Below are 15,465 nucleotides of genomic sequence, written 5' to 3' on the forward strand. Positions count from 1 at the left end.
AGTGCGCCTGTGCCAAGCCTTGACCTTGAGAGGCCTGACAGGGGCAGGATTCTAGGAGAGCTGTACGACCCCCTCACTCTGGATATGGACCAGCATTCATTCAAGGAGGTCTACTGCATCTTGGTAAGGACAGCAGGAATCTGTGACATTTGAGCCAGAACCTGCTCCCTCCTACCCCAGCTCCAGGTCATGAAAGCTCTACTCCAAGAGGGTGCAGCCAAGAAGGTGGGGACTCCCTTTCCTCAGCTCCCAGTTGTAGGGCGGAGGTTCCACACTGAGAAGGAGGAGCTGAGAAGATAAGGCCTACCATCCCCCCAACACCCACTCGTAGATCAGGGGTATCACTCTAGGAGAAACAGGCTTCCACCCCACCCCCAGCTCCCCTAGACCCTGCCCAGGGTAAGAGGCGAGATGGAAGACTAGCAGCTCCACAGCGTGGCTGAGCCGGCTGACTTTCTTTGGACGTTGAAGACAATGGAGATCTTAGTGGTGAGAAATTATGATAAAGCTAATAGCGCAATGAAACTAATAGCAACACATGAAAAGGCATTTAACAAGGAGAATCGGGGAAAGAGACAGCTAAGATAGCCCCTGTTCAGATCACATCTGTCCCTGGGACTCCAGAGGCTGTGCACAGGCACCAGGCTGCACCCACTCACGGGCTACGACTCCCTGGGGGTGTCGGCTTCCTGCAGCTGCTCTAACAATTACCACAAACCTGAAGGCTTAAAACAACAGAAATTTATTCTCTTATAGTTCTGGAGGCCGGAGGTACCAGCTGAGTCTTATGGGGCTAAAATCAAGGTGTTCGCAGGAATGGTTACTTCTGGAGGTTCTGGGGGAAAATTCCTCCCTTGCCTAGCCCAGCGTCCAGCGCTCCTTGGCTTCTGGCTGCACCACTCCAATCTCTGCCTCTGTGGTAACCTCATCTTCTCTTCTTCTGTAACCAAATCTCCCTCTGCTTCCACCTTAAAAGGATTACTTTTAGGGCTCACCTGAGTAATCCAGAACAATCTCCCAATCTTGAGAGCCTTAACTTAATCACATCTGCAAAGTCCCTTTTGCCACATAAGGTAACATTCACAGCCTTTGGGGATTAGGACCTGGACATCTTGGTGGGTATTCTTCAGCCTGTGACACTGGCTGGACACGGGGCAGACTTGAAAGCATCCTTCAACCACAGGCTGATCCATCAGCAAAGGCGGTGCCTCACTGCTCCGGGAGTTAAGCACAACCTTTGCCCACTCAGTGGCTGAACCCTAAACTATGCTGACCCAGATGTGACTTCTAGGAAGCCAGGCTTAAATATAAGAACTGGGTGGGGACTGAGCATTGACATCAGAAGCTGCACACTGTGGGGGAATAGACTTCACTGAACTGGTCCGGACAAGCCACTGGACTAATAAACTAACCAAACAGCAAGATCAACAAGCCCAAGGTGGGATTGGTTAATTATAATCCAGAGTCACTGTAATAGATCATCTAAAATGTCCAGTTTTCAACAAAAATTATGAAACATGCAAGGAAAGAGAATAGTGTGACAGTTGCACGGGAGAGGTAGGCAATACCAACTGCCTTTGAAGGGGCCCAGATTTTGGACTTAGCAGACAAAGACGTCAAAGGAAAGGAAAGTCATGGAAAGGCCCATGAACAGAGTGGCTGTGGTGGGTGGTGGGTGGTGGGAGTGGCTCTGCATGGGTCCCACTGCCACTGCTGCATACCTAACCTGTAGCAGCAGAAACCCACGACCTGGGACCCCTTCCACCTGGTGGGATCAGTGATTTGTTCTTCCCTGAACTGACCCCTATTCTGGACACAGCTTTGCCCTCCCTGCCTGGAGTTCCTCTGCCAGCACCTCCATCCCAGGCTTACTGAATACCTAACTTCCCATTGGACAGTGCGGCACACCAAGGGCCCATCTTAGAGCTGATGACCTGTGGCAATGAGCTCATGACCCTGGGGCTCACTCGTCTTTGCAAGTTCCCCGTCGGCCTAATGGAATGGTGACACAGTCTGTTGAAGGCCCTGCTACGCTGCCAGGTGGCTGTAGGCCCCTCTCGGGGTGGGACACTGCTGAGATGTGTCTGTGCTCCCCTAGGGGGTCAGGGCTCCAGGGACAGGCTTACTGTGAAGTCACAAGGCTCAGCCCAGACCCCTTATTCACACAGCCCCTTCCAGGACAAGGTCCCGACAGAGTGTTCACACAGTCGCATATTTTGTAAAATTTGCAAAAGTAAAGTAATTTAATCACCATCAGTTAAGGCTGTCTATTCCCACCGCAATCAGTTTTCAGTCACTTTCTCCTCTGCTGCATGGAGCTGGAGGGGGATCCACTCTGGGAGGCTGAGTTAGGGGTACATTTAGTTTCTGTTTAGCAAGAACAGTCAAATCCTGGTAGAGTTAAGCTATTGCTGTCATTCTGGCATAGAAATGGCTTCCAGGAACACACCCACCTCCCTCTGTGCTCTATGTCATGACACGTCAGGCTGATGGAATTGGCTAATGAGTGTTGTCAATTCAAAAAATATCTAAGTCACAAACAAGAAAACCCAAAAGGCCCTAAAATCTTATGGCTCATATGTAAAAGAAATTTGATAGAGGTTTCCTCAAATTAACAATTCTAAACATTTATACAATATTACCCAAAGGAGCTGTTACTGAAAGCAACTTTTCTAAGCTAGAAATAATAAAAATAAACTTTGAGCAAACATGTTAGAGGGGAGACTGAATTATCTTCTTTCTATATGGGAAGGTGACATCATAAAAGTGTTGTCATCTTAAGAGGCCATCAGAGTATGCATCCAAAAAGCCTAAGGGAAGCAAGTTAGAGAAACACGTCAGAAGTTAATTCACGACATTATGTTGGTTTTCTGGGGGCCGGCCCCGTGGCTTGGCAGGCAAGTGCCCGTGTTCCACTACTGGCGGCCCGGGTTCGGATCCCGGGCACGCACGGACGCACCGCTTGTCCAGCCATGCTGAGGCGGCGTCCCACATACAGCAACTAACAGGATGTACAACTACAACATACAACTATCTATTGGGCCTTTGGGGAGAAAAGGGGGAAAAAAAAGGAGGAGGATTGGCAATAGACGTTAGCTCAGGGCCGGTCTTCCCCAGCAAAAAGAGGAGGATTGGCATGGATGTTAGCTCAGGCCTGATCTTCCTTACTAAATAAACAAACAAACAAACAAATAAATAAATAAATAAAAGTTGGTTTTCTGTTTGTGATATTGGTTAATTTAAAAAATTTGTGTTACCTGTTGTGATTTCTTTTCTTCCTCTATTCAATTTTGGATATAGGATTTTATCTTCTATTTCTTAAAGAGGGCCCTGTGTGAAAAGAGTTAACACAGCGGGCCTGAGACTGCTCTCCTTCAGGAGGTGTGCTTGCAAAGTTGGCTGGTGTCTGGGAACGTAGATTTTGGGAGGGTTCCCACCATTCCCTGTAAGAGTGGCTCACTGAGCCTAAAATGTTCGTACAAAGACATATGGTTCATGCTGAACTCCTGCTTTCCTTCTGGGAGTCTGGAATTTGGGTATGTGCCAGGCAGAGGGTGCCTATGTGACCAGTCCCCCCCGAAAGCCCTGGACACTGGGTCTCCAGGGAGCCTCCCCGGTGGACAACATTTCACATAGGCTTTTGCTCCTTGTTTCTGGGGAAATGGAGTGTGTCCTGTTCCATTTCTCCAACAGAGGACTCGGGAAGCTTGCGCTTGATTTCCTCTGACTTTGCCCCAGGTGCATTTTCCTTAGCTGATTTTGATTAATATCTTTTCTCTGTAATAAATCTTAGCCATGAGTATGACTATATGTGCTGAATTTTATGAGTCCTCCTAGAAAATCACTGAACCCAGGGGTGGTCTTGGGGATCCCCAACACAGCTCCAAAATTTGTATAAGCTTTAGACCCCCAAGACCTGGATCCCGCCATGTGGGTGACCTATGGCTAGAATACAAGGGTCAGAGAACCAAGGGGGGCAGGAATGATCCGTAGCGTAAACTGGAGATGCTGCCAGCTTGGAGGTCCTAGTTCCCAGGGGTGGGGAACACTTCCACCAGGGGACACAGTAAGGGTTCCACTGATCTGGAACAGTCACCACCCAGCCACTTTGGGCTCCTTAGGCCCATGACAAACATTATCCTGATTATCCTGTGATTCTAGGGCCAATACTGCACAACGGGGGCCAAGCACCCGTGGGGCTTCCACCTGCATCAATGGACAACTACAGCAATCTCTATCTACTATGAGCTCACATCGCTGAGGGAGGAAGGCTCGGGTCACTCTACGAGTAACCAGCTGGGTCCAGCTGAAGAGCCAAGGGTGGGGGAATCAAGGGTGGCTAGTGGCAGAGGATGATGGCCATCATGGCCTCAGACCAGGTGCAGTGGCAGGACTGTGGCTGGCTCACTAGCCCTCGTGCTGCAGTCTTCTAGGAGCCCACCACCTTGGAAGGGATGCTGTGCCTGCAGGACTGTGGTCCTAGCCTGCCACAGTACATCCATCCCACCAGCTCTTCTAACAGCCTGACATTAACCCTGCTCCTACTGAGGGGTGGGGTCCATGTCCCCTCCCCTTGAGCCTGGGCAGACCTTCGTGATCACCTTGACCCATAGAGTCTGGCGGCAGTGACACCACGTGATTCCTGAGACTAGGTCTTAAAACACCATGCATGCCCACCTTGTTGTCTTGGGAAGTCACCTTGGAACCCAGGCGCCATGCTTTGAGGAACCCATGCTGCCTGGAGAGGCCATGTGTGGGTGTGCTGTCTCAACAGCCAGCATCAACCACAAAAGATGTGAGGGAGGAAGTCTTTGAGACAATGCCAGCCCCAGCCACCATCCACAGTGACCACAGGGAGGAAAGATTCTAAGTGCAAACTGCCTAGCTGAGCCCAGGCAACCACCAGAACTGCAAGAAATAATATAATTATTTTTTGTTATTTGAAGTCACTAAGGTTATGCAAGAGGTAAACAGACATACAACCCCTACACAATGCCTTTTTGGAAAGGGTGAGGGTATCTTCATTCTTAAAGGGAAAAAGGAGGCCGTTTTACTTCATTGGATATAATGGGAGGGCATGAGAAGACCTGAAAGAGGCCACATGTGGGCCATATGGGGACACTGGCCTGTGCACCTTAGGCCTCCGTGTATGTTGCCTCCTCTTGGCGAGCGTAGCAACCACGTCGGTTCATCCTTCCACTTTCAAACTTGAAGCATGGGATCTGGCTTCCTAAGCGCTGCAGAGGGGCTGAATAATGCAACTGGTAGAGGGGGAAATGAGCTCCCTGCTGGTGACTTTGACCACTGGGAAAGAGAGGTACTTGGAGACAGGAGGTACCTGGGATGGGAAGCCCCTCATTTCTCCCTCCTGTAGACCCATCAGCAGTCCCATTGGACTGGACTGACATGAGAGGCTGGAATATACCAGGCCAGGAAATGCAAGAGAGTAACAACACCATGTCAGTAACACTCCACAGACTGGCAAGGATTATGTAAAAAACTGTAACACTTATTCCTGGTGGGAAAGGAGGGGAAAAGGAATTCACACTTCCAGCCTTCACCCAGAAAGTCCCTATCTTGGAGTTTCATCCCCCAAGTATAAGCCCCTGAACACACAGCCACTGTCCATAACGGGGCAGTGGCCAGGATATGTCCTGCTATGTACATCCATGGGTATCAAGCAGCCAACAAAAAATCAATGATAGTTCCACAGGACTATATGGATGAATTTCATAAGGTTTTTTTTTTTTTTTTGAGGAAGATCGGCCCTGAGCTAACATCTGCCAACCCTCCTCTTTTTGCTGAGGAAGACTGGCCCTGGGCTAACATCCATGCCCATCTTCCTCCACTTTATATGGGACACCACCACAGCATGGCTTGACAAGCAGTGCCTTGGTGTGTGCCCAGGGTTCCCAACTGGCAAGCCCCCCGTCGCCACATTGCAGCGCACACACTTAACTGCTTGCGCCACCAGGCCGGCCCCCATAAGGTATTTTTTAAGTGAAAAACAGAAAAGTGTGTATGAAATGTCTACTTAAAAAGCAAATTTACCTGTTATTTTATCCTTAAAACCAGTTTATTCCAGAATAGCCAAAAGAGTTCCAATTCCAGAAGTGCATGCTATGGAGAAGGATAAAATCCAGTCAACTAAGGAGGAGAGCTGTCTTTATAGAGAAAAGGGGGAGCAGGGAGGGGCTGTTCTAAAGGAAAGTCCAGGGGCCGGCCCGTGGCTTAGCAGTTAAGTGCGCGCGCTCTGCTACTAGCGGCCGAGTTCGGATCCCGGGTGCGCACCGACGCACCGCTCCTCCAGCCATGCTGACACTGAGTCCCACATACAACAACTAGAAGGATGTGCAACTATGACACACAACTATCTACTAGGGCTTGAGGGGGGGGATTAAAAAAAAAAAAGGAAAGTCCATTAGGGGAAAGTAATAGTTCGGGGCAGCAACAGCTTCTCATTGGCTGAGCTGTGGTGTTTCTCATTGGCTGAGCTGTGGTGTTTCTCATTGACTGAGCTGTGGTGTTTCGCATTGGCTGGGCTGTTGCCAGGTGGGGAGAGAAATCTTCCTTCCTAGTAAAGTAGTTGTACTTCCCGTCAGAGACACAAGCTCTTCTCTTCCTGGTTGGTGTGATTGAGACGTGTGATGGTGGTGAGAGCTCCCCCTGCAGGTCTCCCCAGTCCAGTTTAGTTAAGGTTTCTTTTATTAATTTCCACAGAAGTGATCCCATTTAAAAAAGTAACCAGAGTTCCAAGAGGCACTGTACGGCTGTACATGTACAACTGCATGTATCTGTGTATGACTTGATGTAATTATGAGGACAACATGGAAGGAACCATTTATGAGGTTAAGATAGATGGGGGGTTGCGGACAGAAGAACCATGCCAACAAGGAAAACAAAATTAAAACTGCTATAAAAAGAACATGACCACGTGTAAGTATAATATAAGTTATGCATGTTTTTTAAAAGAACGAATGTAAACATTAAAGGGTAAGAAAAGGAGAAGAGGAAGTGCGTCTGGGCCTGGATGAACCAGTGCGACCAAGAACTAGAAGCCATCAGAGACGAGACGGTTCTCCCTTCCTGCGTCGCTGCTCTCGCCCAGCGAACCGCGAAGGACACTCCAGGCGTCCAGGGATAGCACAGGGAAGCCAGCCGCCCGGGGCTGGGCGCAGAGAGGAGGCGCGGCCGGAGCCCTCGGGCCCTTGGACGGGTCTCAGGCGCGCGCCGGCAGCGGCCAGCGCGTCAGCACACTACCCAATGGGGCGCAACCGGGGGACTCTGCCCTCAGCGGGTCTCTACCCGCGGCAGCCTCAGGACAGCTCCCCCAAACGGCCGCCGGTACGGTCTTCTCTCCCGGGGTCAGCACCGCCCAACTTCCCCGGGACCGGAAATGAGGAAAGTGGCGCAGCCGGGAACCTTAGTTTTCTGAGACCGGAAGTGGGGAGTCGGACCGCCGGAAACCATATGCCCCCGGGAGGTCAGAAGTGCGTAGTCAGGGCCGCCGGGAACTGTAGTTCTCTGTGAGGCGGAAGTGGGGCAGGCGGTCGGCGGCATGGCGGGGCTGGAGCTCCTGTCGGACCAAGGCTACCGGGTGGATGGGCGGCGCGCCGGGGAGCTGCGCAAGATCCAGGCGCGGATGGGCGTGTTCGCGCAGGCCGATGGCTCGGCCTACATCGAGCAGGGCAACACCAAAGCGCTAGCCGTGGTCTACGGGCCCCACGAGGCGAGTGGGCTTGCGTGCGCGAGCCGGGCAGCCCCGGGGTCGGGTGGAGGAACAGGGCGGCGGCCGCTCTGCGGGGTGCGCGTGGCCGCCAGGCTGACCAAGGCTCCGGAGGCGACGGCCGGCGTGCGCCTGCGTCTCCGCAGCACAGTTTCACGGCCGCGGCTCACTCGGAGTAAAAGCCAAAGTCCTTACTGTGATGCACGGTGGTCCTTGCCTTTCTCATCAGCCACTCTCCCTTGCGCTCTCCACTCTTTGCTGTTTCTCAGAGCGCCAAGCGCGCTCCCACTCGCTCCCTACCTCTCACCTCTCTACTCCAACGTCACCGTCGGGATGACGCCTCCCCAGACCACCTTATCCACTTGGCAAGTCCCCTTCCCTACGATCACACACCTCCCTGCCTTTCTGCACCTGTAACCTCAGACATTAACCTATCTTTCTCATCGTTTGTCTCCCCGCTAAAACATAAACTCCATGAGGACAGGGATTTAAAAGCGCCCGGTTTTATTGCCATGTCTCCAGCTCTGAAACAGTGTCTGCCACCGCAGGCATGAAAAAATGTTTGCTTAGCACATGAGTCTAGGAGCCCAGCCTTCCAGCGGGGGGGAACCAGGAGGGGAAAGGCCAGAGGGTGGAAACAAGCATAGCACGTTTTCAGAGCAGAAAGGCTGCTGGTGGGGGAGATAGGGAATAATTCCAAATGAGATTGATGGGTTTCTAGGGAGGGGAGAACTCATGGCTTTGTGGACGAGGGAAAAGATTTAGGATTTTATCTCACACGTGATGGAAAGCCTTTGGAAGGTAAGTAGGATATATGAGTGTGTAAAGGAGATAGAATCAGATTTGATGTTTGTAAACATACTCTGGCTTTGGCTACAAATGGAAAATGGGTTGGGAGGGGATGAGGCAAGGATGGACACAGGAAGGCCTATTAAGAGAGATGAGATCCAGAGGTGATGGTGGCTTAGAGACTGGCCAGTGGCCCTCCCTCAGGCTGTATTTCGGAGTTCAAGTAGTTGTGTTTGTTGAGATGTTGGAGATAGAAGGAGAGGAAGGAGGGAGGCTGAGGTTCCAGTCCTGAGCCAGAGGAAGGGGTAGTGTGAGCTGGGAGGAGTGGGCCTGGCTCATGTGTCCTTCCTTCCCCAGATCCGGGGCTCCCGGGCACGAGCCCTGCCAGACAGGGCCCTGGTGAACTGTCAGTACAGTTCCGCAACCTTCAGCACAGGTGAGCGCAAGCGGCGGCCACACGGGGACCGGAAGTCCTTCGAGATGGGCCTGCAGCTGCGTCAGACCTTTGAGGCGGCCATCCTTACACAGCTGCACCCACGCTCCCAGATTGATATCTATGTGCAGGTGAGCAGGCAGCAGCCCTCAACCCGGGGAGGGGATGGAGGCTGTGAGAGGGGATGGAGGTCCGCAGCCTAATGGACTGATGCCGCTGTGGGGGGTCCCTACAGGTGCTGCAGGCAGATGGTGGGACCTATGCGGCTTGTGTGAATGCAGCCATGCTGGCAGTGCTGGACGCTGGGATACCCATGCAGGACTTTGTGTGTGCCTGCTCAGCTGGCTTTGTGGACGGCACAGCCCTGGCAGACCTCAGCCACGTGGAGGAAGCAGCTGGTGGCCCCCAGCTGGCCCTGGCCCTGCTGCCGGCCTCAGGCCAGATTGCACTGCTTGAGATGGACGCCAGGCTGCATGAAGACCACCTGGAGCAGGTGTTAGAGGCCGCTGCCCGGGCCGCCCGCGATGTGCACACCCTGTTGGACCGTGTGGTCCGGCAGCATGTGCGCGAGGCCTCTATCTTGCTGGAGGACTGAGCATCCAGCCACCTATGCCCAGAATAAAATCCACACAGTCCACTGTACTCGGATCTCCTCACAGCACTTCCATGCCCTCAGAGCCTGGCCTGGTGCTGGCTCCTGGGGGTGACTAGAAACCCTCCCCCACACATGAACTACATATCTCTTGCAGCCTCAGGATTCAAACCCTGAAGAAGGTGGGGGAGTGTGTCCCTGGGTGGAGAGAGCAGCTTGTGCCAGGAAGGGTTCAAGGCAGCTGAGCAGGGAGGTGTGGCCTGGCAGAATGAACCAGGCCATTAGACTGTGGAGTCTTGCATCCTCCTCTTAGCACATCCAGGACCCTGACCACAAGGGCTGAGGGAGAACTCGGCTGGCTGTGGACATGTAGGGGGCCATGTCCCATATCCCCTAGATTGTGGCTTGGATGTAATGGCCCCTTTCCCCACTAGGAGCCGCTTGGGCCTGTCCTGCTACTTACCTTGGTCTCCAAAAGTACAACAGACATGTGTTCTCACCTGGAGTCTTTCCCCCTCAGCTCTGACCCTTCCTCAGTGGATACAGACACTACCCCTGCCCCACCACTGCACCTTCCTCTTCAGCAGACTCCCCCTTCCTCTACCTCTGGCCTCAGACCTGCCAGAGCCCTGATCACCATCCCCTGCAGCCTGCACCCAGGAGCTGCTTCTCCCCTAATATCCCAGGCACCTCTCTGCCTGGACAGGAGTGCTCCCCACTTCCTACTCCACATGCCCCCGCTCCTTTGAAACCCGTCTTGCTCCGAAGTATCACCTGCACTTTCCTCCCTGTGGTCATCTGATCCCGATGACCTCGGCGCTTTTTGGTGATGGACATCCATAGGAGTGAGTTGGCCAACGCCTTGGCCTCTCAGTCCATGGAAGCCTCCTTACTTCCACCCACGCCATGGCACTCAGACCTGTCATTGCCAGCAGCAGCACCTTCAGAATCTCCGCTCATCCATGCTCTGATCGCCGCCTCCGGTTTTCCACCCATCTGCCCTAGTCATCACCCCTCTCTGATTTTCCTGTCAGCCTTCAAGGCAGAGCTTTCTCGCTTGCCCTCGACCAGCCCCTGGCCGCGACCGGCCGTCGTCATTGCTCTCCTCTGGCGCCGGGCACTGCCGGCCCGACCCTCCCGGAGGCCGCCCTCCGCGGGCTGGAAACGCAAACCGGAGTCCTGCTCCCTTCCCACGGGCTCTGCTCCGTGCATGCGCGATGGGGTTGCTGTTTGGCGAAGCGGGCCACGCATGCGCGGCGGCGCGAGGGCCGCCGGGACCGGAAGTGCGGCGGGCGCGGAGCCCCGCTTCTGACAAGCTGTGCGCCGGGACGGTGCCGTAGCTGGCGGCGGGAGCGCGGTCCCGGAGCCGCCCCGCCCCGCCCCGCCATGGGCCTCCTGTCGGACCCGGTGCGCCGGCGCGCGCTTGCCCGCCTCGTGCTGCGTCTCAACGCGCCGCTCTGGTGAGGGCCGGGCCCGGGGAGGCAGGGGCCCGAGGGCCGGGGCTGGATGCCGGCGCCCCTCGGGCTGCTCGCGCCCGCCCCTCCCGTCCGCCGGCTCGGGTGCGGGGACTCCTGGTCCAGGCCCCTCAGACACGCTCCCTCGAGCCCCGGTGCAGAGGGTGAGGCCCCTGCCGGGGTCCCGGACATACTAAGGCTCCGGCGGCCCCTCCGTCCCCTCTCCCCGCAGCGTGCTGAGCTACGTGGCGGGCGTCGCCTGGTTCCTGGCGCTGGCTTTCCCGCCGCTGACCCAGCGCACGTACATGTCGGAGAACGCCATGGGCTCCACCATGGTGGAGGAGCAGTTTGCGGGCGGAGACCGTGCCCGAGGTTTTGCCCGGGACTTCGCTGCCCACCGCAGGAAGTCGGGGTGAGCGGCAGAGCAGTGGGTATGGGGGAAGCAGTGGTGGGCAAGGCCAGGGAGCTCTGCTCAGAGGCTCTCTATCTGTGTCTCCAGGGCTCTGCCAGTGGCCTGGCTGGAGCGGACGATGCAGTCAGTGGGGCTGGAGGTCTACACGCAGAGTTTCTCCCGGAAACTGCCTTTTCCAGATGAGACGCACGAGCGCTATGTATTGTGGGGGAGGGGGTGTGCCTGGGACCAAAAAGCAATTTGAGGGGGTGGCTTGAGGCTAGGAAGCTCAGTGGGGGAATGTCCAGGGAAATCCCTGGTCGTCATTCTAGGGCCGAAAAGGCAGGGGCTTCGGCCGTCGAGGGTGGGGTCGAGCTGAGGCTTCCCCACCAATACTGCATGCAGATGGTGTCAGGCACCAACGTGTACGGCATCCTACGGGCCCCTCGCGCTGCCAGCACTGAGTCCCTGGTGCTCACCGTACCCTGTGGCCCTGACTCTACCAACAGCCAGGCTGTGGGGCTGCTGCTGGCACTCGCTGCCCACTTCCGGGGTGAGGCTCAGGGGCTACTGCTGGCAAGGGAGGGTTTGGCCACTGCCCCAGGCCGTGCTGACACTGCTTCTGGCCTCCAGGGCAGATTTACTGGGCCAAAGACATCATCTTCCTGGTGACAGAACACGACCTTCTGGGCACTGAGGCTTGGCTTGAAGCCTACCACGACGTCAACGTCACTGGTGGGTGCTCTTGCCCTGCCCTGGCCCCTCTCTCAGGCTCACTGTCCTCTCCAGCCCCCCATTGGCAGCTCATTCACCTGCTCCCACAGGCATGCAGTCATCCCCGTTGCAGGGCCGGGCTGGGGCCATTCAAGCAGCAGTGGCTCTAGAGCTGAGCAGTGATGTGATCACTAGCCTCGATGTGGCTGTGGAGGGGCTCAACGGGCAGCTGCCCAACCTTGATCTGCTCAACCTCTTCCAGACCTTCTGCCAGAAAGGGGGGCTGCTGTGCACACTGCAGGGCAAGGTAGGGCCGCCTACCTGGGAGGAGCAGGGTCTACGTGTTGGACTTATCTGACCCTGTCCCCAAACCCTCTAAGCTGCAGCCCCAGGACTGGACATCCATAGACGGGCCACTGCAGGGTCTGCAGACACTGCTGCTCATGGTTCTGCAGCAGGCCTCTGGCCGCCCTCACGGCCCCCATGGCCTCTTCCTGCGCTACCGTGTGGAGGCCCTAACTGTGCGTGGCATCAATAGCTTCCGACAGTATAAGTATGACCTGGTGGCAGTGGGCAAGTAAGTGGCTTCTGGTCCCTCTTTTCCTTGCTTGGGGCGGGGTGGGGGATGCCTGGGAGGTCTGGCTGGTCATAACCCTGCCCCACGCCCGGTAGGGCTCTGGAGGGCATGTTCCGCAAGCTCAACCACCTTCTGGAGCGCCTGCACCAGTCCTTCTTCTTCTACCTGCTCCCCGCGCTCTCCCGCTTCGTCTCCATTGGCCTCTACATGCCTGCTGCTGGCTTTTTGCTCCTGGTCCTTGGTCTCAAGATATCCTCTGCCCTCCACTGTCCACTTGTGGCCAGCCTCAGGTCCCCTCCACTCCAGGCTGGGGAGAGCCCTCCATCCTCGAGGTGGGGGCTGGGGGTGAGCCCTGGGTCCCCCACCGGCCAGATCCTATCACACCTCTCGTCAGGCTCCTTGACTAGGCCACGCTCTGGAACTGTGGATGCAGCTGCATGAGGCCGGAGTGGGCCCTGAGGAGGCTGGGGGGGCCTCTGGACCCAGTCCTCCCCTACCCCCGGCACAGGTGATGATACCCCCCTGCTGTGGTTGGGGTGGGCTTCTAGGGTCCTGGTGGTGGTTACTGCTGCCACTCAGTCTCAACTGGTAGAGTGGTGAAGAGGATCCTTGGGGCTCTCCTGGCCCCAGGGCCCATCTCCAAGTGCCCATGTGCCCTGCAGGGTGTGGGGCTGGCCTCGCTTGTGGCGCCCTTGCTGATCTCACAGGCCATGGGCCTGGCCCTCTACGTCCTGCCGGTGCTGGGCCAACATGTGGCCGCCCAGCACTTCCCCGTGGCTGAGTCCGAAGCTGTGGTGCTGACATTGCTGGCCATCTATGCAGCTGGCCTGGCCCTCCCACACAACACTCACCGGTGAGGAGCTGGGCTGGGTGGGCGTGGGCAGGGGGCACTCTGGGCATGCAAGCAGCCTCCGAGTCCCTTGCCTTGCAGGGTGGTGAGTACTCAGGCCGCGGACAGGGGCTGGATGGCACTGAAGCTGGTAGCCCTGATCTATCTGGCACTACAACTGGCCTGCATCACCCTCACCAACTTCTCACTAGGTTTCCTGCTGGCCACCACCATGGTGCCCGCCGCTGCGCTCACCGAGCCCTGTGGGCCTCGGTATGTTCTGGTCAGCCCCCACCACGGAGCCCACCATGACGTGCCCCTCACCACAGACTCTGCCCTCACACCATACCCCCACTCCCCACTCGGTGCCTGTGCCCCTACGTTGGAGCTCACCCTGACCCTGATTCTCCACCCAGGCCACTCTATGCCACCTTGCTGGTGCTGACGAGCCCGGCAGCCACACTCCTGGGCAGCCTGTTCCTGTGGCAGGAGCTGCAGGAGGCACCACTATCACTGGCTGAGGGCTGGCAGCTGTTTCTGGCAGCACTGGCGCAGGGCATGCTGGAACACCACACTTATGGTGCCCTGCTCTTTCCGCTGCTGGCTCTGGGCCTCTATCCCTGCTGGCTGCTCTTCTGGAATGTGCTCTTCTGGAAGTGATGTCTGCCTGCCCTGTGGCGTGAAGATTAGGGAGGGAACTCCCCGAACACCCCCATATTCTCTCCTTCCTGGAAAATAAACAGATGTTTTGGCCGCCCTTTGGGCTCGTGGCCCACTGTCTGCTGTCTGTGTGGGGCTCTAGAGCCTGTGTGAGAAACGGCCTGCAGGGCTTGGCGTACTGCACGGGTCTTTCCTAGAGGGCGCTGCCTTGGTCCACATACTAGACGGCTTCCCTGCCACCTGGAGTACTGCTGGCAGGAGTGAGGGCCCCAGCCGCATCAGCCTCGGGAGGAGAGCCGTGGGCAGACACTGGGACCAGCCAGCCCCAGGGCTTGGGATCTGAAAGTGACGAGTGCAGATCCTGACCCTGCCCCAGCCCCAAGTGCCTACTCCCAGCCCTGGAGGTCTCAGTGTATCACAGTCCAGTGCTGTGGGAAGCACGGTGCTGAGTAAGAGGAAATACCATGGGCAGGTCTTGGGGTCCTGATGGGAGCTGAGGCACCCAGAGACCACACAACACCGTCTTTAGCACTGAGGCTAAGGGGGCAGAGGGCTTGCGCTGGAGACCTGCAGAGAAGGCCCAGGGTGTGGGGTATGGGGGCCCAGCCAAGGCAAGAACCTTGGTCTGGGCTTGGGATGGAGCAGGGAGGAGCACCCAGCCCAACTTCCTTGGAGCTGAACCAGCCCAGGCCAGGTGCCCATGAGGTGAGGGGCAGAGGCAGAGCAGCAGAGCCCACCCAGCACCAGCCAAGAACTGACAGGCCATGGGGACACACCCCCCAGGGGGAGGGCACTGATGGGCTGGCACAGAGAAGCTGGTGATTGCCCCGAGATCCCTGAAAGGAGCTGGGACATCCAGAGTCTGTTCTGAAGGGAACAGAAAAGCAAAGTGTGGCCCTTTGGTGATGCCAGGGCCACATCAGGCCCAAGAGGCCTCACCTCATGGGAGGGCCAAGGTGTCCCCACCAGTACACCACAGGGCAGTGAGACAAGTACAAGCTTGTACAGGCCTCAGTGTTAGAAGGGAGGCAGAGCTGCACTGCCTGGAGGATCAACTCAAAGGACCAGTGTCCCTTCAGTACCACGTCCCAAATGGTGTGGCCTAGGAAGTCCCGAGGAGGAAGCTCTGGCCACCCAAGCCTGCCTCTGTGGCAGGGCCCGCATTCCTGTGGGGGGCTCCCCTTGACACCTGGGGCTCCATAGTGGCGGGATCAGCTGGTGCTCCCCCCAGGCCCAACACCTGGTGGGGTTCTCTCTGGGGCCTCTCTCTAGAGGTCACTGCTGGTCTTCTGTTGACAAG

The 15,465-nt window shown here is 56.4% G+C and overlaps 2 protein-coding genes across 2 annotated transcripts; both read left to right on the top strand.

The window, feature by feature from the left end:
- The first annotated feature begins 7,459 nt into the window (after positions 1–7,459).
- Positions 7,460–9,590, top strand: EXOSC4 (exosome component 4). Its single transcript, XM_058565142.1, has 3 exons — positions 7,460–7,729; positions 8,873–9,079; positions 9,184–9,590. Exons 1-3 carry the CDS (start codon positions 7,559–7,561, stop codon positions 9,541–9,543), a joined length of 738 nt encoding a protein of 245 aa, XP_058421125.1. The 5' UTR covers positions 7,460–7,558; the 3' UTR covers positions 9,544–9,590.
- Positions 9,591–10,854: 1,264 nt separating this feature from the next.
- Positions 10,855–14,268, top strand: GPAA1 (glycosylphosphatidylinositol anchor attachment 1). The gene is made up of 12 exons (XM_058565141.1): positions 10,855–11,000; positions 11,227–11,406; positions 11,494–11,605; positions 11,791–11,938; positions 12,019–12,120; positions 12,210–12,406; positions 12,480–12,676; positions 12,772–12,925; positions 13,089–13,184; positions 13,339–13,529; positions 13,608–13,778; positions 13,922–14,268. The coding sequence occupies exons 1-12, from the start codon at positions 10,927–10,929 to the stop codon at positions 14,163–14,165; spliced, it is 1,866 nt and encodes a 621-aa protein (XP_058421124.1). The 5' UTR covers positions 10,855–10,926; the 3' UTR covers positions 14,166–14,268.
- Positions 14,269–15,465: the final 1,197 nt, after the last annotated feature.

The sequence above is a fragment of the Diceros bicornis genome, chromosome 21 (genome assembly GCF_020826845.1).
Source record: "Diceros bicornis minor isolate mBicDic1 chromosome 21, mDicBic1.mat.cur, whole genome shotgun sequence".
Classification (NCBI taxonomy): Eukaryota; Metazoa; Chordata; class Mammalia; order Perissodactyla; family Rhinocerotidae; genus Diceros; species Diceros bicornis.